The sequence below is a fragment of the Carassius gibelio genome, chromosome B2, assembly GCF_023724105.1.
Source record: "Carassius gibelio isolate Cgi1373 ecotype wild population from Czech Republic chromosome B2, carGib1.2-hapl.c, whole genome shotgun sequence".
Classification (NCBI taxonomy): domain Eukaryota; kingdom Metazoa; phylum Chordata; class Actinopteri; order Cypriniformes; family Cyprinidae; genus Carassius; species Carassius gibelio.
In genome coordinates, this window is record NC_068397.1 from 31,614,598 (window position 1) to 31,640,910 (window position 26,313).

A 26,313-nucleotide genomic window follows, 5' to 3' on the forward strand; every position below is an offset into this window, starting at 1 on the left:
GAGGTACTCCATACTGCACTTGTGATCGATATGATACATCTTCATTCACTGCTACGAACTGATGGCGGTCATATAAGTACGATTTAAACCATGCTAATGCACTTCCACTGATGCCAACAAAGTGTTCAAGTCTATGCAGAAGAATGTTGTGGTCAATTGTGTCAAACGCAGCACTAAGATCCAATAAAACTAATAGAGAGATACACCCACGATCAGATGATAAGAACAGATCATTTGTGTGTGTTTGTGTTTGTGTGTGTGTGTGTGTGTGTGTGTTTGTGCGCGCATGTGTGTTATTTGAAGACCAAGTGCCACAAATGTTGTGTTTTTGTAATTTTTTATAAAAGAGTTCATGTTTAAGTATTTTTGCTATTTTTTTCCTGTGGTATCAACTTGGTATTGAGTATCTATTCTTTTAGAGGTATCGGTTTTTGGAATTGTGGCTTAATATAACGTAATGATGTCTGTCTGTCTTTCAGGGATATCACCGGCCGAATCACTACATCGCTACACAAGGTAAGAGCCTGATCATTTCTTCAATGTGTGTGTGTGCGTGCGTGCGTGTGTGTGTGTGTGCGTGCAGCAGGGTTAAATAGAATTATTTTGATTCATTTTAATATAATTTTTTATCATTAGAATTATTAAGATTATTATAAAAGATGTATGTATTATATATGTATATGTGTGTGTGTGTGTACATTATTAATTTTATTCTCTGTATTTTAATGTGTTAATATTTTATGAACCTTTATTTATTTATTTTCAAATGATTGATTATTGAAGTTTATATATCGTTAATATATATGATTAATTTTAATATAAAATCATTACAAATAAAACTTTTAATATGTGATAATATTTCAGAAAATTATGGCAAAAAAATTCAAATGTTTAATCAATGTTTATAGAAATATATCTTATTTATTTGTGTGCGTGTGTGCATGTGCGTGTGTGTGTGACTGTGTGTGTAGGCAGATGCCCAGATTCCTCTGGGTCTTATTTTGTTAGATTGAGTGTGTGTGTGTGTGTGTGTGTGTGTGTGTGTGTGTGTGTGTGTGTGTGTGTGTGTGTGTGTGTGTGTGTGTGTTGCGCTGGCCTTCAGGTCTCCTGAGCGATTAATCAGGTCTGGCTGCGATGGGTGGCACACGGGTGGCATATTAAATAAATGGATTAACAGAAGTGTGTTTGTCACTCGTCTAATCTGGCCTGCCGAGGGCCAGCGGTGGCAGAAGAGACGTGCTCGCAGGTGTGTGTGTGTGTGTGTGTGTGTGTGTACATGGGTGTGTGTGTGTACATGGGTGTGTGTGTGTGAGGTCTCTGATGCCGTCACAATCTGCTTGTGTGGTGTGGGGAGTTGCATAATTACCTGTTTATTAGAGCATTGCATGCTGCTCTCCTCCGTGTCTCAATTAAAACACACTTAGACACACACACACACACACACACACGTGCACGAGGTTTCTCTGCATACTAAAACATCCATCACACTTTCTTCCAGTGTCTCAAATATCTTCAAAGGGCTTTACTGCCACAATTGTTTTACAGACAAAATCTGCTATGCATTTTTAAGATGTATAATGCGATTTTTAGATTATTGACTATATTTTATTTAATATTTGAACTATACATTTAGATATTTTGAGACTTATGATTTTAATTTATTTAAATATAATCTAAAGCATAAAAAAAAACATTTTATTTGTTCAAGTGCTCTTCTGCTCACCAAGGCTGCATTTATTTGATCAAAAATGCAGTAAATTTGTAAGTAATATTATTTTCATTTAAACATCTGTTTTCTGTGTGAATCTGTGTTAAAGTGTAATGTATTTCTGTGATGCACAGCTGTATTTTCAGCATCATTCCTCCAGTCTCCAGTGTCACATGATCTTCAGAAATCATGAAAATATGATGATTTGCATATATTCATTTGTAAGTCACTTTGGATAAAAGTGTCTACTAAATGATTAAATGTATAGATAGATAGATAGATAGATAGATAGATAGATAGATAGATTTGTAGCTTCGAGCAGATCTCTCAGTGGCTCTCAGGTTCTTCATCGCCTGAGGTTTCATCTGTGCTGCCCGAGGCGTTCCCTCGTCTTCCTCTTCTCTAATTCCCTCTGTCTCTCTGTCACTCCATCATTAAATGTGTTGCATCTTTGAATGTGAGGCAGTAACAGCTTTAACGAATGCAGGGCTTCAGACTGATTTCATAAAGGACTTCAGGATGGGTTTTTGAGTGGACAGGAGCTGGACTCCAGGACGGTCAGCATCAGGATTCTCTGAGAGTCTGACACTCAATACATAATTCATCGTCTTCTCTCTGAGCTTGACACGAGAGACAGACAGACAGGAGTGAAGCGTGGGAACAGAAGCGGTCCTGAGACGGAGCCCTGGGGTCGAGGTGTGAGACGCACCGGGAGAAACACAGGGCTGATGGGAGATTTTTACCTCTGTGCGCTTGTAAGAGAATAATGTATGAAGACTGTCACTGTCGAGAGATCTGACCAGATAAAAGACCATCACTTTAGCCAATGAGAAGAAAAGCTTCCTCTTCTGCTGCAGGAGGAAGAGTTCAGCTTATTAATATTTTTTCAGCTGAAAATATTAACCGAAAGATCCATCAAGAATAGGAAATTATTAAAATCAGTAGTGTCTAAATCAGAATGCTTGGTTCATGCATTAAAAGTGTCTGTTAAAACCAGCACATGCTAAACTGGCATTTATTCTGTTTAGCATGTTTTTTTATTAAGATTTATGCATCATCTGAAGCTGAATAAATCATCTCTCCATTGATGTGTGGTTTGTTCGGAGGACAATATTTGTCTGAGATACAAATATTAGAAAATCTGGAATCTGAGGGAGCAAAAAAATCTAAATATTGAGAAAATCATCTTTAAAGTTGTTCAGATGAAGTCCTTAGCAATGCATATTACTGATCAAAAATTAAGTTTTGATAAATTTATTTAAAACTCATTCTGTATGATTTATAAGTGTTTTGAAAAATGGGGACATGGGTTATGTCCTCATAAGTCACCCTCTCCTTGTAATACCTGTGTCATACCCATGTCATTATACAGAGTTGTGTCCTGATATGACACACACACACACACACACACACTCTGGCAGTAAGTGCAGCTCTGGACTCTCAGTTATTAGATCAGTGAAGGAAAGCCTCTCGCTCGTTCATTAGTGTGGTTAGTGAAGTCACTCCTCACTAGTGCTAGTGCTGATAGTAATGTGATACACCTCTGATCCAGACATGATCGATTCAGATCTGATACATTACTGAGGGAACAGATACAATAACACAACCCTAGCAACCATCCAGAACACCTTAGCAACCACATAACAACACACTGACAGTCTCAGCAGGTTGAGCAGCAGTGTCCTATGGTTTTATTGCTCTAATTTGATGTTTAATGACTGGTTATAGTTAAAGCAGGTTAACGACACTGCAGTGTGTGTGTGTGTGTGTGTTGCAAACATGTAATATTAATGAGCACGCAGAGACTTTGTGTCTATCAGTGTGCTTTATATTATGCTGTTATAGGAGATTTCAGCAGCACACACACACACACACATCAGATGAGAAATGGTGGGTTTCTAGAAATGACTGTCAGCAGCTCTTGACAGCTGAAGTGTGTGATACGGGATGTGTGTGCAGTTTTTACCCCGTTTTGGCAGAATCTTCAGACTTCAGCATAAAGTTTCCTCTTGTTTTCTCTCTTTTTTTGCTGAAACTTTTCCAATAAGTTTTAGTAGCACATTTGTTTTGCTGGGAATGTGCAGTAGAAGATATTTTGGGAATATGAAGCACAGGCGCGCGTCGGGAAGCGCTGCTCTTGACTTTGAGCTCGACCGTCATCAAGCGTTTGCTGTGGTTTCACGAATAAACAGCGTCCTGCTGTTACTGCTTCACAGTAGTGCTTTTAGTTACTGGCTTCAGTCTGATGTGGCCAATATTAAAATACAATAATATCAGCTCTTATTTTAGCTTGGTTTTTTTTTTCATGTATGTTCATGCATGTTTGAAAGTAGTTCATGCAATTGATTTTAACTCAGATTTTGCTATAATTGACTTCTTTTTTTATTCATTAATTTTATTCATTTACTTAATAGCATGTTTCACATTGTTTCAGAGACATTAATATTATAAAATGTATTCTTCCCGTTTATCGGGTTAGAGCTGGACTGTAGGATTGTTGGCATTTTAGAGATGATTTTAAAAAATGGTATTAGAATATATGAATATATGTGAGGTAGTGCATATGTGTAAAGTTGTAATAGTTGACTGATGTTAGTTATTCAGTTGGTGGTGAGGATTGAGGATTATTAAATCTGTAATGTCTTGGTTTAAATAAATAACATTCTAGTCTTGTGAAAAAGTTAATTAGTAACAATTAGATTAACTTAAATTGATATTTGTCATTGGTAGTTTAACCACTTTTTCTTTTTAAATCATGCTTATTTAAATAATACTTGTGATGCATACTTAAATAGATACAACTGTTGCGAAGACAAACTAATGTCCTGTTTGACATGTAAAAATAATTTGGAAAATATTAATATTTCGTATTTAGTTTTTTGGTAATATTTTGAATTCGGTTTTTATATTTTCTGTTTTCACTTAAATTTAGTTTTAGTAATTTTGTTGTGTTTTGTCATTTTATTCCGCTTAAAAATGTGTAGAAACTTTCACCCACAAATGTATAGTAAATTTTACAAAAATTACAAAAATGGCAAGTTATATTTGAATAAAGAATACAAAAATATTTATTATTAATTTCCAAAAGGTTTTTTTTATATATACTTTTTTTTTTAGCAATTTTAGTTTTGGCAACTACTTAAAAATAGTTCAATTTCAGTTCATGTTTGTTATGTTTCAAGTAAGAAAATGCTGATGCTGGCTCTGATGGTGAAGGATCCTGAGCAGCTTCTGTTGGAGATCATTTGCTCATGTGAAGCAGAAGCTACAGTTTCTGGAAACATCTCTGCCGCTCTCGTCTCTCGTCACGTGTGTGTGTGTGTGTGTGTGTGTGTGTGCAGACAGTAAATGTTGAAGATGAGAGTGTGTGTCTGACAGGCTTTACAAACCCACTCAGCAGATGTCCTGCTCGCCTGCGATCATCCCAGTGTCCCCTGAGACTCGTGGGAGCGAGAGAAGACATCCGAGCCATCGAGACGCTGAGAAACACGTGTTTCAAACCTCTTCAACATACTGTCGTACAGTTTCTCAAAAATCAGCTCTGGTCTTCATGTTTGGGTTTCATGGAGCTTGTCAAGTAGATTGTAACGTTCCTAACAATAGTTATGTTTCTATCCATCTATTTTTATATGCATTTTGGAATATAGCATTAAAAAAATACTAGCAATCTCTATTCTGAATCTCTTTATAAAAAATAAAAAACACATACATAAATACGTATATACATATACATATAGCCACTTTGGATAAAAGAGTCTACTAAATGTAAATGTAAATACATAAATACTAAAAATGCACATAAAACGTCTAAAACTCAAACACTTGAGTAGGATAAAGTTTTTATCCGATAAGAAAAATTGAATGGATATAAAAATAATGGAAACCATTCCTCCAAGTGAAAAATCCTATCGGGCCACTCAAAATTAATCATGTGGCTCCGGACGATATATTGAGGTCTTATGAAGCAAAATGATTAGTCTGTGCAAGAAACTTATTTTGCAAGTGCAAGAATTTTTTTTACCACATTATTGTAACATATCCGCAGTTATACTTTAAAGCAGCCAATAATGATGTGAAATGCAGATGTTTAACATGTCTAAAGCATATAAAGTAAACAAACTAGTCTTCATCAGCTCACTTTCTACATAATGTTCAGTTTCTTGCACAAACTGATTGTTTCACTTCATAAGACCTCAATATATCGTCAGAAGCCACAGGTATTCGTTTTCGAATTCGTATTCGTGTTCCTTATGATTTTTTAATTCTCAAAAACTAGTAGCAATTGACTTACATTGTATGAATCACTGTTTCAACATGTGCATCATCATTTACTCGTCCTCGTGTCGTTCCAAAAAAAAGTGAACAAAAATGATAAAAAATAGTAAATTATGTTTATCTGAAAGTGTAAGAATGCAAACATGTTTCTGTAAAGAGTATGTTTAGGGGATAGAAAATATCATTTTATCAATATAAATGTAATAGAAGTCTATGGAGAGTCCTCACAATTCACAGAAAAAAAGTGTGTTTGTGTGTGTGTGTGGGGGGGGGGTATTTGTGTGTGTGTGTGTGTGAGAGAGAGAGGGGGGGTATTTGTGTGTGTGTGTGTGTGTGTGTGTGAGAGAGAGGGGGGGGGTATTTGTGTGTGTGTGTGTGTGATGGGGGGGGGGGTATTTGTGTGTGTGTGTGTGTGTGAGAGAGAGAGAGGGGGGGGGTATTGTGTGTGTGTGTGTGTGTGTGTGTGTGTGTGTGTGTGTGTGAGAGAGGGGGGGGGTATTTGTGTGTGTGTGGGTGAGAGAGAGAGAGAGAGAGAGAGAGAGAGAGACAGACAGAAAGGGAGTCTGTGTGTGTGTGTGTGTGTGTGTGTGTGAGAAGGGGGGGGGGGGGTATTTGTGTCTGTGTGTGTGTATGTATGTGAGAAAGAGAGAGAGAGTCTGCACTTGATTAAAAACGATATTAATTCAGATGAGTTGTTTCCATGATGGAGTAACTCCTCAAAGGTTGTTCAGTAAGCGGAGTGTTTTGTGTCTGCAGGACCGATGCAGGAGACTGCGATCGACTTCTGGAGGATGGTGTGGCAGGAGAACACGGCAACCATCGTCATGGTGACCAACCTGGTGGAAGTTGGCAGGGTGAGTGTGAAAGTGTGTGTTTGTGTGAACATCTGCATCATCTGTTCACCGAGAGACTCACAAAAACACAGCATCATCTCTGAGTTACATTCACAGTCACGCCAATCCACAAGGACTTCTATATGCAATGAATCATGTCAAGCTCAGGCATTATTCAGATCAGCTCAGCTCAGTGACCTGTGTGGTGTACAGTAGCAACGTTTTTTTAGATGTTTGAAGTACAGTAAAAAGTATCTGTACTGCTAACACATTTTGAAAACTTTACTCACAAATCCAAGAATTGCACACAAAATGCAAAATGCCTCGCATCTCTTCCAAAATCACAAACACATTTCAAAAGCAAACATTTGCAAACACCTTTGCTATAATCTTAAAGATTTTGTGTGTAAGCAGTTGAAAAAAAAGATGTGGTGTATTTTTATTTTGGGAAAATTTTACTACATCATGAAGCATAAAGTTGCAAATTTTACTGCACTACGTTTCATAAAAACATATTGTTCCCCAAGATATTGGTGAGGATTCATGAACAAGCTGATTCTTTCTGCACTAAATTATGAATTCATGAATAAATTAATATTGAAAAATTTCCCTGTCAGTAGTAGTGACATTTTATGAGTGATTTGGAAAATTAAGTCACTTACAGCATTTTTAATTGTCATAAAAATTAATGCCAGTGCTTAATGATCTTCAATAAGGTTCATTTTCATTATACAGAATATAATCTGTTATTGGTTCCTAAGTGTAAAAAGTGAGCGTGGGGGGGGGGGGGGGGTTGTGTGTGTGTGTGTGTGTGTGTGTGTGCAGTGTCTGAAGTTCAGATGAGTGTGTGAGATCGACTCCCGCAGGATCACTTCCTGAGTAAATGATGCATTCTGGGCTTCATCAATGTGAAGTGGCCAGAAACTGATCAATGAAGCTCATTATCAGACAGAAGAGCACAAACCTCCCAATCCACAGACAGACAGACGGACAAACGCTGACTGTAATAACAGAACCGTGCTTTATACAAGTGATATTTAAGAGTCGCTGCTGAAGAACAGCTGTCAATCTGGAGGTTTCCTGCAATCAGTTCTCTTTTAAATAAAAAAACATTTGTTTATTAAATGCTGTGAATGAGTTTCACAACGGAAGAGCACTGAAATCAGCTCATTTAATTACAGTCATTAGCACTCTGATTCATTAAATTACCATTAAAGTTCAATGTGTTTAAAAGTAGAGCTAAAAATGCATTAAGACTGAATAAATTTAATCATGACAGTTATATAAAAGTCTTGTAATTTGAGATTAGTTCTCTAAAACGGAAGGCAAGAGCGGAATCCAAATCTTCAGTACTTATCCTGCTTGATCTGTCCGCTGCTTTTGACACAGTTAATCACCAGATCCTCCTATCAACCCTACTGACAAAGGGCATCTCAGGAACCACACTTCAATGGTTTGAGTCTTACCTATCAGAGAGGTTCTTCAAAGTATCTTGGAGAGGTGAGGTGTCCAAGTCACAACATCTAACTACTGGGGTGCCTCAGGGCTCAGTTCTTGGACCACTTCTCTTCTCTGTCTACATGGCATCATTAGGTTCTGTCATTCAGAAACATGGCTTTTTATACCACTGCTATGCTGATGACACTCAACTCTACCTCTCATTCCATCCTGATGATCCGACGGTAGCTATTCACATCTCAGCTTGTCTAACAGACATTTCTTCCTGGATGATGGACCATCACCTTCAACTCAACCTTGCCAAGACAGAACTGCTTGTGATTCCAGCAAACCCATCGTTTCATCACAATTTCACCATCAAGTTAGGCACATCAACCATAACTCCTTCAAAAACAGCTAGAAGCCTTGGAGTTATGATTGATGATCAGCTGACTTTCTCAGACCACATTGCTAAAACTGTCCGATCCTGCAGACCTGCTTTATTCAACATCAAGAAGATCAAGCCCTTTCTTTGGGAACATGCTGCACAACTCCTTGTTCAAGCTCTTGTTCTGTGGCTGGACTATTGCAATGCTCTCTTGGCAGGTCTTCCAGACAATTCTATCAAACCTTTACAATTAATTCAGAACGCGGCAGCAAGATTAAGTTTTAATGAACCAAAAAGAATACACGTCACACCTCTGTTTATCAATTTGCTCTGGCTTCCAATAGCTGCTCGCATAAAATAAAAATTATGAAATGCATGAAATGACTGTTGCTTGATTGTGCCATCCCAAAGAAGAACAAAGTCACTTTTACGGACTTTTAAATTAAATGTTCCTCCTGGTGGACTGAGTCCTTAGACATCTTCAAGAATCGGCTTAAAACACATCTCTTCCATCTTTATTTGACCCTCTAACTTTAACACTCAGTATTCTAAATCTATTCTAAAAAAAAAAATGTAACTACCTTTCAAATATTTTGAGACGTGTACTGTTAACCTGAAACTTTTTATAGCACTTATATTGCTTTGCTCTTTTTGTTGTTTTTGATTGCTTCCGCTGTCCTCATTTTTAAGTCGCTTTGGATAAAAGCGTCTGCTAAATTAATAAATGTAATGTAATGTAATGTATAATTTGATTTAATCATTTGTTCTTAAATGATAGATTTATAGAGGCTCATAGACTCCTAAAATTTGTGCTGGCATCATGCTGATCAGGCCGTGTTTGAACAGAGTGTGATCAGTCCTGGATCTCCAGATGTGCCGGTCTGAGCCGCTCTGTTTTATGAAGCTGATCTAATGTGGGTTTGAGCGCCGCTGCTTCCCCACAGAGACCCATAAACCCACCGCCGCGCTCCACTGACGCCCATCTGCTGCCACACTCTGCTCTGGACTTCTGGGAGATTCACAGCAGATCAGACCAATCCTACAGAGAGGGAGGGAGAGAGAGAGAGAGAGAGAGAGAGAGAGGGAGAGAGAGAGAGAGAGAGAGAGAGAGGGAGGGAGAGAGAGAGAGAGAGAGAGAGATGGTGTGTGTGTTTGAAAAAGAGAGGGAGGGAGAGAGAGAGAGAGAGAGAGAGGTGGTGTGTGTGTGAAAGAGAGAGAGGGAGAGAGAGAGAGAGAGAGAGAGGGAGGGAGAGAGAGAGAGAGAGAGATAGGGAGAGAGAGAGAGAGAGGGAGGGAGAGAGAGAGAGAGAGATAGGGAGAGAGAGAGGGAGGGAGAGAGAGAGAGAGAGAGGGAGGGAGAGAGAGAGAGAGAGAGAGAGAGATGATGTGTGTGTGTGAAAGAGAGAGAGGGAGAGAGAGATGGTGTGTGTGAGAGAGAGAGAGAGAGGGAGAGAGAGAGAGATGGTGTGTGTGTGTGAAAGAGAGGGAGGGAGAGAGAGAGAGAGAGAGAGAGAGAGAGAGAGAGAGGGAGAGAGGTGTGTATCCTGATGGAGGACATTTTTGCTGGAGACAAAACACACAAAATTGCATCCATTTATCTATTTATAATTAATTGTTCCATTCATTGTTTATCATTCTATCTATCCATACATTAATAACCCTTCAATCCATCCATCCTTTCATCCATTCTTCCATCCATCCTTCCATTGTTTATCATCCCATCCTTCCATTTTTACATCATTTGTCGTTCCAACTATCCATTGTTTATCATTCCATCCTTCCATCTTCCATCCTTTTATCATTTATCATTCCATCCATCCTTCCATCATTTATCATTCCATCCTTCCATACATCTACCTTTCCATCATTTCATTACATCCGTCTTACCATTGTTTATCGTTCCATCCATCTTTCCATGCATTCATTTATCCATCCATCCATCCATTCATTCCATCAACCCTTCCGTTGTTTATTGTTCCTTCCATCTTTCAATCATTTATCGTTCCTTCCATCCTTCTATTATCATTCCATCCATCCATTTTTTCATCATTTATCGTTCCAACTATCCATCATTCCATCCATTCATTTATCCATCCATCCATCTATCCATTCTTCCATCAACCCTTCCATTGTTTATTATTCCTTCCATCTTTCCATCATTTATCATTCCATCCATCTTTCTATTGTTTATCATTCCTTCCATACATTTTTACATCATTTATCATTCCATTTTTCATTCCATCCTTCGATCGTTTATCATTCTATCCATCCATCCTTCTATTTATAATTCCATCAATCCAAACCTTTAGTATGTTTTTCGAGTGATGGTTTATGGAGACACAGGAAGTGTAAACCTCATAAACCATGTTTATATTGTAGTCCCCAAGTCATTATACAGACGTGTGTCCTCATTAACCATGCACACACACACACACACACACACCCAGACTCTCTCTCTCTGTTTCTCACACACATACACACACAGATTCTTAATTGTTGAAATGATCTGATGATTTTTCTGTCATCTGATCCCGGAGGAGGACTCTGAGATGGAGTTGTTTGGAGACTGGTCTCAGCGGGACGCTCTCGTGTGTCTCCGTCTCCTGTCTCCAATCACATTCCGGCTTTAATGATGCTGGAGACAATTGAATTTCTGCACTCGTTGCAATGCTGGGAAAAGAAACAAGTGTCTCTGTGTTTCCTCTCCCTCTCTCTCTCTCTCTCTCTCCGTCCTACTGTAAAGTGGATTTTGTAATCATGTTGTCATATACGCTGTGCTTATGTTTATTCGTGCTGTATTGGATTGGAAAGAGTGTGCGGCTGCAGGCTGAGAGTTATTAGAGCTGCTGTTCTAATACTTCTGATTCTCCTCTGACTGGATTATATTGCCACATAATGAGGTTTTATTTGCGTTGCGTGAGAAGTGTAATGGAGTTAGAGCTGAACTGATTCTCTGTGAGTGTCAGACGTGTGAGGTCGGGTATCGTGTCACATCAGGAAGTGCAGAACTCATTTAGCGGAGCGTAATGTGTGAATGACAACATTAATGTGTGAATAACATCGTCACAGACGCCTCAGGAACATCCTTCTGGAGCCGCCTTATAGCAGTGCATTGCTGAATTCTGGATTCTGATTGGCTGACAGATGTTTTAAAGATGAATAATTAAGTTTGTCCATGTTTATTAACCAGGGGTGGCCCTAGATCATTTTTCTATTAAGAAAGCACCAAATAAGTGATCATAACTTTTAAAGTTATGTAGACTGCCTTAATTTTTGGGTATTTATTTATTAAATTATTTATGAATGACACAATTTGTTTGTAAAGAACCCTTTAAAATGTCTCTTTTAAAAATAGCCCGTTTTGTATTTTGAGCAATTTATTCTAGGTTTGTTTATATTAAAGAAGCACCGAGAAAAATAACCTAAATTATAAATATCTACAGCTATCATTATCATTTTTTATAAAAAAAAAAAAAAATGTTTAAGGTGTGTGAATTCACATTAAAGTTGTAAAATGTAGAATATTGTAGAATATTAATAGACAAAGGACCAAATAATTATTTATATATCCAAATATATAAAAATGTTGCATTTAATTTTAATTATATTAATGTAATTACCTACAACACTTCTTAGTAAAAGTACTTTTTAGAATTTGTTAAAAACTCTTTATAAAAAAGTGATTAAGATGTGTGACTCACATCAATTGAAGGTGTAAAAATATCTGCTTGGCTTTTATTTGATTCTTACATCTCTTGACATTTCAGAGTCATTAAATGAAAATGCTATGATTGTTTTTCAGAAACATGAAGGTATTGATAGAGGTTTATTTGTGGTGACAGATGCTGATCTGAAGCGCTTGAGAAACCGAATCAATGGGTGTTAATGCTGTTGAATATATGGAGAATTATCCTCATGACACATTGATCTGAAGTTTCTCCATCAATACCTGTGTTAATCAGGAGCACCTGACCTGCTCTCTGCAGCTGAAGGGTTAATTTAATGTGATCAGGTGACATTTGAAAGGTCAGACACGACGGGCTTCGACAGACGTGATTCTGATATTGAGACGAGCGAGAGATGCTCTTCATCTCCACAGCAGCATGTACTCCTCAGAAAGATCACACATTTACTGTACACTGTAAGATACACTTGATTTGTTGGATCAATAATTGTTAGTTAAGCTACTCAACTGAAATCATACCTGTCAAGTTTTGAATTTGAAAATAAGGGAAATTTTCCGGCGCCCACCGCGAGCAGTCCCACCACCCCAACAAAGCTCCAGTATCCCTTACATTTTAAGACAGGTGTTATAGCCCAAATGAAAACACAAAAGGGTATATATGAAGAGCATTTATTTAAAGGCTTATTTGCATATTTTCTGTTAATTTAACATTGCTTGTCTTTACATTTACATTTTATTTTCATTCCACACATTCTTTTCATTTCATATTGCTTTTCTTTTACAGTTTTTCTTTTTATTTCACATAACTTTTCTTTTACTCTTTTAGTGAGTTGTTGTACAAATTTGTTGCAGACTATGCATTCTTTAAAAAAGTAAATTCGCTGTCCCATTTATCCTGGTATTTACACATGGGTTTTGGTTTTTTGGCAGGTGTGCCTTCACTCTTTATCGTAGCATCCATCATCCGTCTCGGTTTTTTCTTTTGTTGTTGTTGTTTTTCCCGCGTTATAACTCATGTCATCTGACCTCACACACCCCTCGCGACAGGCTACTACAGGTGGGAGTTATCGCGAGACTAGTGACAGAGCTCAGATTGGGAATGTTTTTATTATTATTATTTTATTAATAACGCAGGTTAAAATAAAAAAAAATAAATACGGGAGATTTACGGGAAAATACTAATACGGGAGGACGGCGGGAAAGAAGGGTAAAATACGTGACTTTCCCGGCCAAAACGGGATACTTGACAGGTCTGACTGAAATTAAACCAACAAATACTTTTTTTTTTTGTCTGAAAAACTAAAAAAATATATATAATTAGTTGACTTTTTTTTACTTCACCAAATTAATTTAACCAACTTCAAATTCATTTTTGTAAAAAAAAAAAAATTAAGTTATACAATATGCAACAGTCAGTTTAATATAATAAGCAATATAATTATATAATATATATAATACAAATTGTGAGATATAAAATTCTGAATTGTGAGTTAGAAATTTGCAGTTATCTTTTTTTTATTATTCCATGGTGAAAATAAATAAATAAATAAATAAATAATAATAATAATAATAATAATAATAATAATAATATTAAAACAGAATTGTTCAAAGCTAAATGTTCCCAGAATTCTGAGGAAAGGACAGTCCAAATTGCAATTTTTATTTTTTATTCTGTTGCAGAAAAATACATATATTTGTGTAATTTTTATTCAATGCATTTTGAATTATAATTTGTGTATGACATCAGTTGCAGAAATAGTAAAACAGCTGCTTCCTGAAGTTGTGAACTGTGCTCCTCTGATGAAGGTGTGTGTGTGTGTGTGTGTGTGTGTGTGTGTTTCAGGTGAAGTGCTGTAAATACTGGCCAGATGACACCGAGATCTACAGAGACATCAAGGTGACGCTGATCGAGACGCAGCTTCTGTCTGAGTACGTCATCAGAACATTTGCGGTGGAGAAGGTGAGGAGACAAATGTTTCACCTTTTTGTGTTCGGGTCATTTTGATGTATGGAGTACAATTAGTGTCAAAAACAATTCTGGAAAATGATCTATGGAGTTATAATAGTGTCAAAAACTTTTGTCAAATATATTTAGCCTTCACACACACTTTTGGACTGAATTTAATTGATAAGCATGAATATGCCTGTTGTTGTGAAAAACGTTTCACTTTTTTCAACTGAAAGTGAAACTTTATGTAATTTGTTTTTTTAAATGTTTTGATGTGGTTTTGTTAGAAAGAAATATGTAGGTTTGATAAATGTGGACTACTTTGATCAATTCGGAGCTGAAAATGAAAAGCTCTTCACTAGCTGTTGTAGTTTTGGTAGGTTTTGGTCAGCAGATACAGAGTGTGTAAATGTGTGATGATGAAGTTTGTGTTCATTAGTAAAGCTCAGATCTGATGAGGACGTCTCTGTCTGTTCCACAGCGAGGAGCTCACGAGATCCGTGAGATCAGTCAGTTTCATTTCACCGGTTGGCCGGATCACGGCGTTCCGTATCATGCCACAGGTCTGCTAGGATTCGTGCGGAGGGTCAAAACCAAATCACCCACCAATGCTGGACCCATTGTGGTCCACTGCAGGTACCCGACCACACCACATACTGAGACTTTACTGTCTGACTTCATTTGGTGTTATTTTAACTTTTTATCACTTTTTATTCATACATTTTGAGAAGCTACATCTATCAATATAATAACGAAGTTTTATTATCATTATTATTATTATTATTATTATAAAATAGATCCATGATACTTTTCCAATCCATGTTTATTAAAAATGTTAAAGTATAATTAAAGCACATTATGAAACACTCAATGTTATAAGACTGAACAGAGGTTGCTGTTATTAATATATCAGCACTATCATTCAAACTTTTTAAATAAATTAAATGTGTGTTTAAATTGTATGTGTGTTTGTGTGTAATATTGTGTATAAAAAATAAATAAAAACATTATTATTCCAAAAAATAAAAAAGGTAATTGTGACATTTAAAAAAAAAAATTGTTCCCACTTAAAGTCAGAATTGTGAGAGCAAAATTCACAATTACCTTTTTTATTATTACTTTATTCTTTGAAACAATACAAATATTTAAAAAGAAACAATAAAAACACTTCTGAGATACAAACTTCTCCTGAAAGCATAAAAAATCTTAATCCTTCCAAACTTTATTTATATCTATTTATTTTGTGCTACCATTCTGTTTTTTATATTTTGACATTACAATCAAGTGAGAGAAGTTGGAACTACTTTAAAAGTTAGAACTCAAATCAATACGTACATAAAAATTGTAATTATGATTTTAAGAGAGATTTTTTTCTTTTACTAAACAGAAGCTCATTATTATAGTAATTCCGATTAACAAATAAATTTAAACCATTAGTGTGATTGTGGTTTTATTCCTGTGGTTTTATCTGTCGATCTGAATCTGTGTTGTGATTGGTCACTCACAGTGCGGGGGCGGGGCGAACGGGCTGCTTCATCGTGATTGACATCATGCTGGACATGGCGGAGCGGGAAGGAGTCGTCGACATCTATAACTGTGTGAGAGAGCTGCGATCTCGCAGAGTCAACATGGTCCAGACCGAGGTACTCCTTCCCTCACCTTTGACCTCTGAACAAGCCCTGACACACAAAAGAGTGAATAGAGTAATGTATTTTTGGTTATTACTACAAACATATCTGTGCTGCTTCTGACTGCTTCTGTGCTGCAGGGACACATACTGACCTGTGAGCGTCTCAGAAACACTCGATCAGCCCGATGCAGCTGTTTTAAGAGCTGTAATGCGTTTGAGTTTCTACGCTCCTGATGGGTTTCTGCAGCATCTGCTGTCGTTTCTCTCGACTGCATCGCTGCGTTTAATGAACAAATGCTTCAGAGATGATGTCTGCAATGGTATTTGAGAAGCCTGATTCACCCTGCAGAAGTTCAGTGACCTTCAGACAGTGTGTGTGTGTGTGTGTGTGTGTGTGTGTGTTTAGCTCGCAGGTGTTTTGGCACAATTTGACGCCCGACGGGCACACGTTACCTTTTCACACGCGTGTTTGAACCGTCACTAATCATTCTGGGCGACACACACTCATTAGAGCTCCGCTGCTGATTGCATGCTTTTTAGGCTGCATTCTGATTGGACGCACCACCGGAAAGGTCAGAGGTCACGCCAGATGCCTAATCAGAGAAGCACTGACCCCATCCTCACCATCTAGTCAAAGCGACAGGCCAAGATGCTGCGGAAATGTCACTTCAGCAGTGATTTCCATCAAACGCTCGTCGCATCACGCATGATGACTCGCTGCTAATACAGTTTGATGTTCTTTCTGTTTTACGCCGTCAAAGTCTCTCGTGAAACAAATGAGTGCAATCACAGCGGCATCTGCATTTGCAACGCTGACAAATTCCATGAATACAAAGCAGATGAAGAGAGAAAAGCGGCACAGCCACGGATGAAATCAAGCATTTACTTCTGTGGAAAACTACAGCTGATTCATTATACGGCAATGACCACTGTACTGCTCAAAGAGTCTCCACTGCTCTCCACAGCTGCATTTATTTGGTCAAAAATACAGTAAAATGTGAAATATTATTACAATCCCATACATCTGCTTTCTGTGTGAATCTGTGTTAAAGTGTAATGTATTTCTGTGATGCTCCGCTGTATTTTCAGCATCATTCCTCCAGTCTTCAGTGTCACATGATCTTCAGAAATCATTCTGATGATTCAAGAAACATTTCTGATTATTATCAATTTTGAAAAAAGTTGTGCTGCACAATATTTTTGTGGAAACTGTGATGCATTTTAATTTTCAGGATTCACAGATGAATAGAAGAACAGCATTTATTTGAAATATAAATATTTCTGAACATTATCAATGTCTTTAATATGTCATGGTTTGATAGTCTTCAGTCGTGCTGGATCTTGTCTCTTGTGTTTGTCAGGAGCAGTATGTCTTCATTCATGACGCCATCTTGGAGGCGTGTCTCTGCGGCGACACCACAATCCCAGCCAATCAGCTTCGCTCTGTTTACTACGACATGAACCGATTGGATCCTCAGACCAACTCCAGTCCAATCAAAGAGGAGTTCAGGGTGAGACGTGATCGAGACGCTTGATTGTTAATAAAGGCTTTCAGAGCTGAAGATAGGAAACGCTTTCTGTGTTTGATTTGATTTACAAAGTGCTGCAGTGAAAAACGGAAAAATATGAGCGTTGTATTGAATATCAGAGCTGCAGAATATTTCAGTTATCGGGACGTTTCAAAGACATTATCAGCATTGATTTGATTAGGCCAGTATTGGAGACTTGTTCATCTGTTTCAAGCACTGAACCGTTCTTCATCTCTTCTGCTGCTTTCACAGACATAGAAAAATCAAAACTACTCCTTTGTCTTGTTTGTACTTGTTTTCCAGTTCAAATATCAGTAACACTTTACAGTCTTTATGTATAATGCGTAATAATGGTATTCATATCTTTTTCATAAATAACTGTAACCAAAGTTAAAATGCATCATAATTTAATGGTTTGATTGTCATGTTTTAATTTTATATTTTTTATATTATACTTTTTACATATAGGTGTAAAGATGAATAGATACATATAATGTTATAAAATTTATTAATTAAAAATAATGAATGTGAGTTTATGCTTAAAACAAGAACAAATGTTAGTGAAAAATTTGAAAAAATATTTTTCTGACCTCACTGGCAGATTAATGAGCAAATACTAAAATAATTTTGATTATTATCTTAAGTCGTTTTGCATATTGCAACTAAATGTATCATCAGCATAACAGTGAAAGCTAACACCATGTTTCCTGATGATATCTCCCAAGGATAACATATAAAGCGTGAAGAGTAGTGGCCCTAGTACTGAGCCTTGAGGTACTCCATACTGCACTTGTGATCAATATGATACCTCTTCATTCACTGCTATGAATCATGCATGTATATATTTCAGAAAAAATGTTTATGCTTATTTATTAAATATAAATTATATGAATATAAATAGGCATGTAAATATTTTCTAAATAATGTATGTGTACAGTATGTATTTATACGTTTATACATAATAAATAAACAACGCACACATATATTATGTAAAAAAAAAACTTACATTTTTTATGCAATTAATGGTTTGACAGGACTAGTAAGAATATATAGATATTCATACTGTAAAACAAGACAGAAATACTGAAGCAGAGCATCATTTCCTGCAGTGTTTCAGTGGCTGGTTTCACTTCTAAAATGTGAGGTTTAAGTATGAATGCTGTCTATGTTTATTATATCAGCTGTAATTATTTAAGATGTTAATAATGTCAGTGTGTGGTGTTGCAGACGCTGAACATGGTGACTCCGACGCTGCGTGTGGAGGACTGTAGCATCGCTCTGCTGCCGAGGAATCATGAGAAGAACCGCTGCATGGATGTTCTTCCTCCGGACCGCTGCCTGCCCTTCCTCATCACCATCGACGGAGAGAGCAGCAACTACATCAACGCCGCGCTCATGGACGTACGACACCGCACCTTGCTCCTTCTGTCTCCACTAAATTAATAGGATTGCAAAAATTTGATTTTGCATGAGGAAAATGTCATGATTTTTGTGAACGTATACATTTAACCTCAGATTCTCATTGTTTGAATACAGATGCATGATCCTCTTCTGATATTGTAATATAGTGCTAACATTATGTATAAACATTTTGTAATTTATAATGCATGCACATATATACACACGGGTCAAAGACATTAAGATGTCCACTTCAAAATAAATGTACAAAAGTGATTTTATGTCCATAGAAAGCACATTAAATGTAAGGAAAGTGTCTACAAAAGTGTTTAAGGTTTCAAATAAGTTTTTGGAGAATAAAATGTAAAACTTATATTTATGTACAAATTCAAACAACATGCTTATTCTGACCTGTGCATATTAAATTTGATTGTTTTAAATAAGTAAAAAAATCTTACTGACAAATGAGCAAAACCTAGGATAGTGGTGAATTAAAAATAAAACAATAAAAGTAACATACCAACTAATTAGTATTTGGGGTAAAAGTAATTTGTCTTTAAATGTCATAAATTGATTTTGTTGTAAATATGCCTGACAAGATTGTTGCACTGAATGACATTTTAGTGGGTCTCTTCTGTAAATCAGGGTAAAATGTATGATATTAATTTTTTTGCTCAGAAAAAACAAAAATAGAATTAAATGAAACAGAAATTTTATTTTTTATTTATTTATTTTTGGAAGGACAACAAATGAAAAAAGTAATGTGACAGAATTCCTTCAAGGGCCCTTAAACAAGAACTTTAGTGAAGAGACATACGATGCTCACTCACATGAGACTGAGTCCTAAACTCTAAATGTGTTTTATCATAAATACTCTTTGTATAATTTGATGAAGACTGTCTCGTGTTCTTCATCTCTCCAGAGCTACAAGCAGCCGTCTGCGTTCATCGTTACCCAGCATCCTTTGCCAAACACAGTGAAGGACTTCTGGCGTCTGGTTCTGGACTATCACTGCACATCTATAGTGATGCTGAACGACGTGGATCCAGCGCAGGTCAGACCAGTGTGTGTGTGTGTGTGTATGTGAGGCTGCATGTGTGTGTCGGTGATTGAGATTCGAGTGTGTATGTCTGTGGGGGTGACAGCCTTAGGCACTGTCAGAAAAAACCCCATCAAAGAAGCTCAAACCTCTGCAAACACACACACACACACACATTTAACAAGTTAACTACAGTAACTACAGATCATCACTGAATGAACAGTCATATGCAATCATTTTAATTTATATGCACCAATATAACACAGTCATAACTGCCAACATTTACCTGCTGATAGTCCAGTCTAGAGGTCATGAATGCATGAACTAGCTTTTCTGCATCAGAAACAGGTAAAATGTTTCGTAGCTTGGCAATGTTTCTAAGATGGAAGAATGCAGTTTTTGTAACATGGGAAATATGATTTTCAAAAGACAAATTGCTGTCTAATATAACACCCAGATTTCTGACTGTAGAGGAAGTAACAGTACATCCGTCTAGTTGCAGATTGAAATCTACAAGATTCTGTGGAGTGTTTTTTGGTCCAATAATTAATATCTCTGTCTTATCTGAATTTAATTGGAGAAAATTATTTGTCATCCAATCTTTTACATTTTTAACACACTCTGTTAGCTTAGATAATTGGGAAGTTTCATCTGGTCTCGTTGAGATATATAACTGAGTATCATCAGCATAACAGTGGAAACTAATTCCGTATTTTCTAATAATATTACCAAGGGGCAACATGTATATTGAAAATAGCAGAGGGCCTAGGACGGATCCTTGTGGCACTCCATATTTTACTGATGACAACAGAGAGACACTGATAGATGAACACTGAAGAACACAGGTTTTGAATAATTTGAATCTGAGTTTTGAATCAGTTCAGTAAAACTCAGTTTGAAGTGATTCACTGACATGGATCAATCTAGCCAACTTCTTTTTCTGCTGAAGCTTAATTGAGTGACTCCACTGAATCATCTCTGTCTGAACACGACAAGGACGAAACATATTTCTATTTATATGCACCTAGATAACAACACATAGTCATAAACAACAACATTTCCCTGCTGATATTCATACTAAGCATTTAAATACATGGGTGGGGGGGGACATTTAAATCTAAGCTTTGATTCTTGAAACAGACGGTAAGTGATTCACTGAAAGGAATCAAACTTGTGAACACGAGTCGTTTCTGTCAGTTGTTCATCTGTGAGAGTGTTTACAGGGTTTTGAGTGAGTTTATGAGCAGAAGTGGATCTTTTTACACACACACACACATAGAAACACACACACACTTCAGACGCTGAGTAAACTCTTTTTCATCACGTATTCTTTCACAAAAACACAACAGTGGCAGCCGGTGGAGAGCGAGGCTGTCAAATAGAGGATGATGGGAGATTTGAATGGATAATAAACACACACACACACACACAGAGAGAGAGAGAGAGAATGTCTGTCAGTAAATATTTCATAGCGTTTACGCTGTTGGAGAGATTCTGGGTTTCCGCTTCAGTTTGCAAGTTTATTTCCTTTTGAGTGTTTGACTCTCTGTGTAACACAATCAAAGGGCTTACACTGGTGTGTGTGTGTGTGTGTGTGTGTGTGTGTGTGTGTGTGTGTGTGTGCAGCTGTGTCCGCAGTACTGGCCGGAGAACGGTGTTCATCGTCACGGGCCGCTGCAGGTGGAGTTTGTGTCGGCGGATCTGGAGGAGGACATCATCAGCAGGATCTTCCGCATCTACAACGCTGCACGGGTGTGTTTATTTTTATTAATATTTTATTTTTTATTTTTAAATGTTTATTATTTATATTATTCATTTTAAAATATATATATTATTAATTTTAAAATATATATATTATTAATTTTTATATTTTATAATATAATTTGCTTTTAAATATATAATTTTAAATATTTATTTAATGTTATATTTTATGTAAGCATTTTCTAATTATGTAATTACATTTTATATTTTTATTATTTAATTTGATTTTAGTTGTGACTTGATTATTTTAATTTTAAAATAATTTATTTTAATTTTATTTTTTTAATTTTAATTTGAATTTTTATGCATTTCTTTTATTAAATCATTAAATTATTATTTTAGAAAACTCACTTATTTTAAAATGGTGTATTTGTTGTAATATTTACATTTTGGTTATTTAAATTATTTTATTTTGATTATTTGTATTTTAAAATGATTTGTTTTCTTTTATATATTTTATGTTTTAATTCATTATTAACTTTCCCAAACACCAGCTGAGAAACCCTGATGCAGCAAATAAAAATCATTTATGAACGAATGATTTCAACGGATTATTTTCTCTGTTTATTTGGGTCTTTATGGACTGAAAACAGAAAACCAGGTGTTTCATATAAAATTAATGAATCGGACTAAATCAGTGTAAAACCAAATCCACCTGGAAATGGCACAGCACTGTCTCTAGCAGCCACACACACACACACACACACACACACTCACATAATCTCCTTAAACGATCAGAATGGTCACCTGTGACTTCATCTGAACCTGACGCAGAATTAACCAGTGACCTCTGTGACCTCGACCCGACCCTGACCTCAGAACAACCCGCCATGACAACACACACACACACACACACACACACACATACATGATGACTGTAGCCAGTTTGAGTTGGGAAGTTTTAATTCTGAGATGGTGTGTGTGTGTGTGTGTGTGTGTGTGTGTGTGTGTGTGTGTGTGTGTGTGTGTGTGTGTGGCAGCCGCAGGACGGGTACAGGATGGTGCAGCAGTTCCAGTTTCTGGGCTGGCCGATGTACCGCGACACACCCGTCTCCAAACGCTCCTTCCTCAAACTCATCCATCAGGTGGACAAATGGCAGGAGGAGTACGACGGAGGAGAGGGACGCACCGTAGTGCACTGCCTGTGAGTATCTCACACACACACACACTCACACACACACTCAGCTTTTCTAGAATGAACATTATGGTTACCATGGTACATTTTCGGAATGATTAGTAATATCAGTGGAGCACACAGGTGCATCAGACTCCTCCCACAATCCCATAATCCTCTCCGATCACAGCAGGAAACAGATCGATGATCATCAGAAGGCCTGTGATTGGCTGCTGCGAGTGTGATGTGAAGAGAAGAGAAACACTCCCATCTAGTGGCCAAACACTCTCACTGCACCACAGCTGCTCACACTACATCAGATACACACATCTGCAGAGGAGAAACAATCCACCGAAATATCAAATGATTCCAGTACTAGTATTAGTTTAACAATACAATTTGATATATTTTTATTTCTCAGCAAAAAAATATACAGTGATTTTTAAAACTGACATTATTCATTATTTATTGTATTTATTTTATGGATTTATTAAACAAAAAACTAATACTTTTCTTGAAGTCTTCATAAATAATGCATTATAAAAGTATTTAAATGCATAAATTATGGCTTTATAATGCATTCTATGATCTCACATTTAATTATAACCATAGTTTTAATACATTTAAAATGGTTATAATACATTCTACTTCTTGTTTATTCATTGTTTTGCCTTAAAAAAGTATAATTCAGTAAAACACATGGAAAGTATTTTATATGTAAAAGAATATGTAAAATTTTATGCATTTTACTTCAATTAGAAAAAAAAAACATTCTAACATACATAATGAAATCCTTCGAACTGCATTAAAGAATGCATATTATGTCTTGATGTGAAGCGTGTTTTCTGTGGTTGTGTCAGGAACGGCGGCGGTCGCAGCGGGATGTTTTGTGCCATCAGCATCGTGAGTGAAATGCTGCGTCATCAGCGCTCGGTCGACGTGTTTCACGCCGTCAAAACCCTGAGGAACAACAAGCCCAACATGGTGGATCTGCTGGTACTGAGGCTCATCACTGACTAACACCACACAACGACTCAGAAATAAACCTAGCTTTGAAAAACTAGAACAGAATCTGCAAAGGATGCAAATGCAAAATAAAAAATAAAAATTATGGAAAAAAATAAACATTTTTAATATTAATCAAATTTTAACTAAATAACTTGATGTACAAAACTAAAACTAAAATAAAAATGTATAAAAACTATACAGACAAATTGTTAAAAATAAAGGTGCTTCATGGTGCCATGAAGAACCTTTTTGTCTTAATGTTTCCATACAGAAACTTTAACATCTGAAGAAACAAAATTATTTATTTTATTTTTTTGCGGTGAAAAAAGGTTCTTCAGATTGTAAAAAGGTAAGAAAGAGATGGTTCTTTGACTGAATGGTTCTTTGTGGAACTAAAACGGTTCTATGGTATCGCTGTGAAGAACATTTCAAGCTCCTTATTATGAATAGAAGGGAAAATAACGTTTAAAATCTTGATGTACCAAAATAACTAAAGCAAAAACTGAAGTAAAAAAAAATTATAACAGATTATAATGATAGATAATAAACTAAAAATAAATAAATAAGTAATACAATTTTAACTTAATTCAACTTGATGTACCTAAATAACTAAAAACTGGAATAAAAATGTATAACAGCTATACAGAAATATTTTAAAATGAAAGAAACAAAGAAAAACAATAAAAAGACAACAAACAATAATAATAATATTTGTGAATATTATTGAATAATATTATGAATATTTGAATAATATTAACACAATTATTATTCAAATTCTAAAAACTCATTTAAAATATTAACAAAAACTATAGAATTAAAAGAAACTAACACTAGCTTCTATATTCTTTTTGTATTCTATCTGTTTGTTTTCTTTTTTGTTATTATATATTAAACAAAAAGCAAAAAAGGCAGCTAACAGTAGTTTGTTCTATTCTATTTCTCTTCTATCGGTTTTCTTTTTGTTTATTATATAATTAACCCCTTGCTGTGTGTAGAGTGTGTAGCTGAGTCTTGTTCTGTCTTCTGCAGGATCAGTACAAGTTCTGCTATGAAGTGGCTCTGGAGTATCTGAACTCAGGCTGACGGACCGACCATACACCTGTGTGTGTGTGTGTGTGTGTGTGTGTCGCTCGTATATCTTTACAGTGAAGCTTCTTCTGTCTGGATGCATCAAGCCTGTGAAGAGCAGCCTGGCGTCTCTTTTCCCTGATGCTTCATCGGTGTTGTAACAGAGTCTTTTCAACTGAAGGAATTCACAACATTTGCACGACCAGATCCTCATGAATACATTAATGAGCCTCATTTGAATATTAATGAGGCGAGTCTGCTGTGATTGGCTGAAACGCTCCTGATGTTTAAACCCGATTGGTTGTTGAATGAGACACAAGTGTGTTTTGGTGTAAATTGTGTAACGTGTGAAATCTCATAAGATTCGGAGGAATGAGGTCACAGCCGTGATCTTCATCATCATCATCATCATCGATCCAAAGCTCGTCATCGCTCGCTCTTCACGCATCCGCTCCTTTGCTTTTATGGTGTTTTTAATATTGTTTGTTTATACTGTAAATATTGGAGGTGTGCTGTGATATTTATTCAGGACAATCATCTTGTACTGGTTCTTGACTTCATATTGTACATGATCAAATATACTGAATGGATCAACAAACGTCTGCTTGCTAATAACTCACTGTGTGTATATATGTATATGAACTTCTTTAACTGTCCGTGTTGGAAATCTGACCCAGGGTGAAATCAGTAACACTTTACTTGAAGTCTTTATGGATTGTGCATTATAAAGGTATTCATAATGTATGTTGTAATGCATTCATAAATAACTGTAACCAGAACTGCATCGTGATATTTGTTGTGTGTTTTAATACATTATACTTTCTAAAGGTGTAACAATGAATAGATAAGTGTTATAATGCATTATAACTGTGCTTATAATTATAATCATGGGATCATTAAATGCATTCCATAATCAGTGCATTAAAAACACTTTTATAAAGCATTAAAGGTATATAAAGGCTTTACGTAAAGTGTTATTGTGGATTTATAAAAATTGCATTAATATCAAAAATTGTTCCGTTAACATTAATGCACAATGTTAAATAATTTGTTACAGTAAAACATTAATGTAAACACAACTATTCAATGCACAGATGACTTAAGATAAAAGTCGTAATTTCTGAAAAATGTATTAAAATTAAGCGGATTTATTATATAAGAGTAAATATTTCCCCATGGGGTCTGGAAGAATTTTTTATTTTTTTTACTTTTTGAGTTATTTTCTGACCCCACTGGCAAAATAATTTAAGTTTACTTGCATTTATTTATTTATTTTTTATTATTTTAATATATCTTGATTTAAGAAAATGTTAGATATTAGTACGGGAAAACCAGACAAAAACACTAAGGAAGAAATAAACTGTAATTCTTCCAGTAACAATAATAGAACGTTGATTCAGAATGACCTGGTCTTTAATAATGTGCTCAATATTACCATAAAAATATTATTTATTCAGTTTCTCATGAAATGTTTCATTTCTGTAACATTTCA

The 26,313-nt window shown here is 36.1% G+C and overlaps 1 protein-coding gene across 2 annotated transcripts in view; it reads left to right on the plus strand.

The window, feature by feature from the left end:
- The window catches only part of LOC127951405 (receptor-type tyrosine-protein phosphatase mu), a 142,864-nt gene extending 117,078 nt beyond the window's left edge, over positions 1-25,786 (plus strand). For both annotated transcript variants that reach the window (XM_052549280.1, XM_052549279.1), the window contains 12 exons: positions 480-516; positions 6,740-6,837; positions 14,170-14,286; positions 14,756-14,910; positions 15,782-15,917; positions 17,266-17,415; positions 18,661-18,834; positions 19,754-19,885; positions 21,497-21,622; positions 22,612-22,775; positions 23,606-23,741; positions 24,783-25,786. In XM_052549280.1, the coding sequence (XP_052405240.1) occupies positions 480-516; positions 6,740-6,837; positions 14,170-14,286; positions 14,756-14,910; positions 15,782-15,917; positions 17,266-17,415; positions 18,661-18,834; positions 19,754-19,885; positions 21,497-21,622; positions 22,612-22,775; positions 23,606-23,741; positions 24,783-24,836 (1,479 nt within the window). In that variant the 3' untranslated portion in view covers positions 24,837-25,786. The remainder of the gene's footprint in view (positions 1-479; positions 517-6,739; positions 6,838-14,169; positions 14,287-14,755; positions 14,911-15,781; positions 15,918-17,265; positions 17,416-18,660; positions 18,835-19,753; positions 19,886-21,496; positions 21,623-22,611; positions 22,776-23,605; positions 23,742-24,782) is intronic.
- The last annotated feature ends 527 nt before the right edge of the window (positions 25,787-26,313 follow it).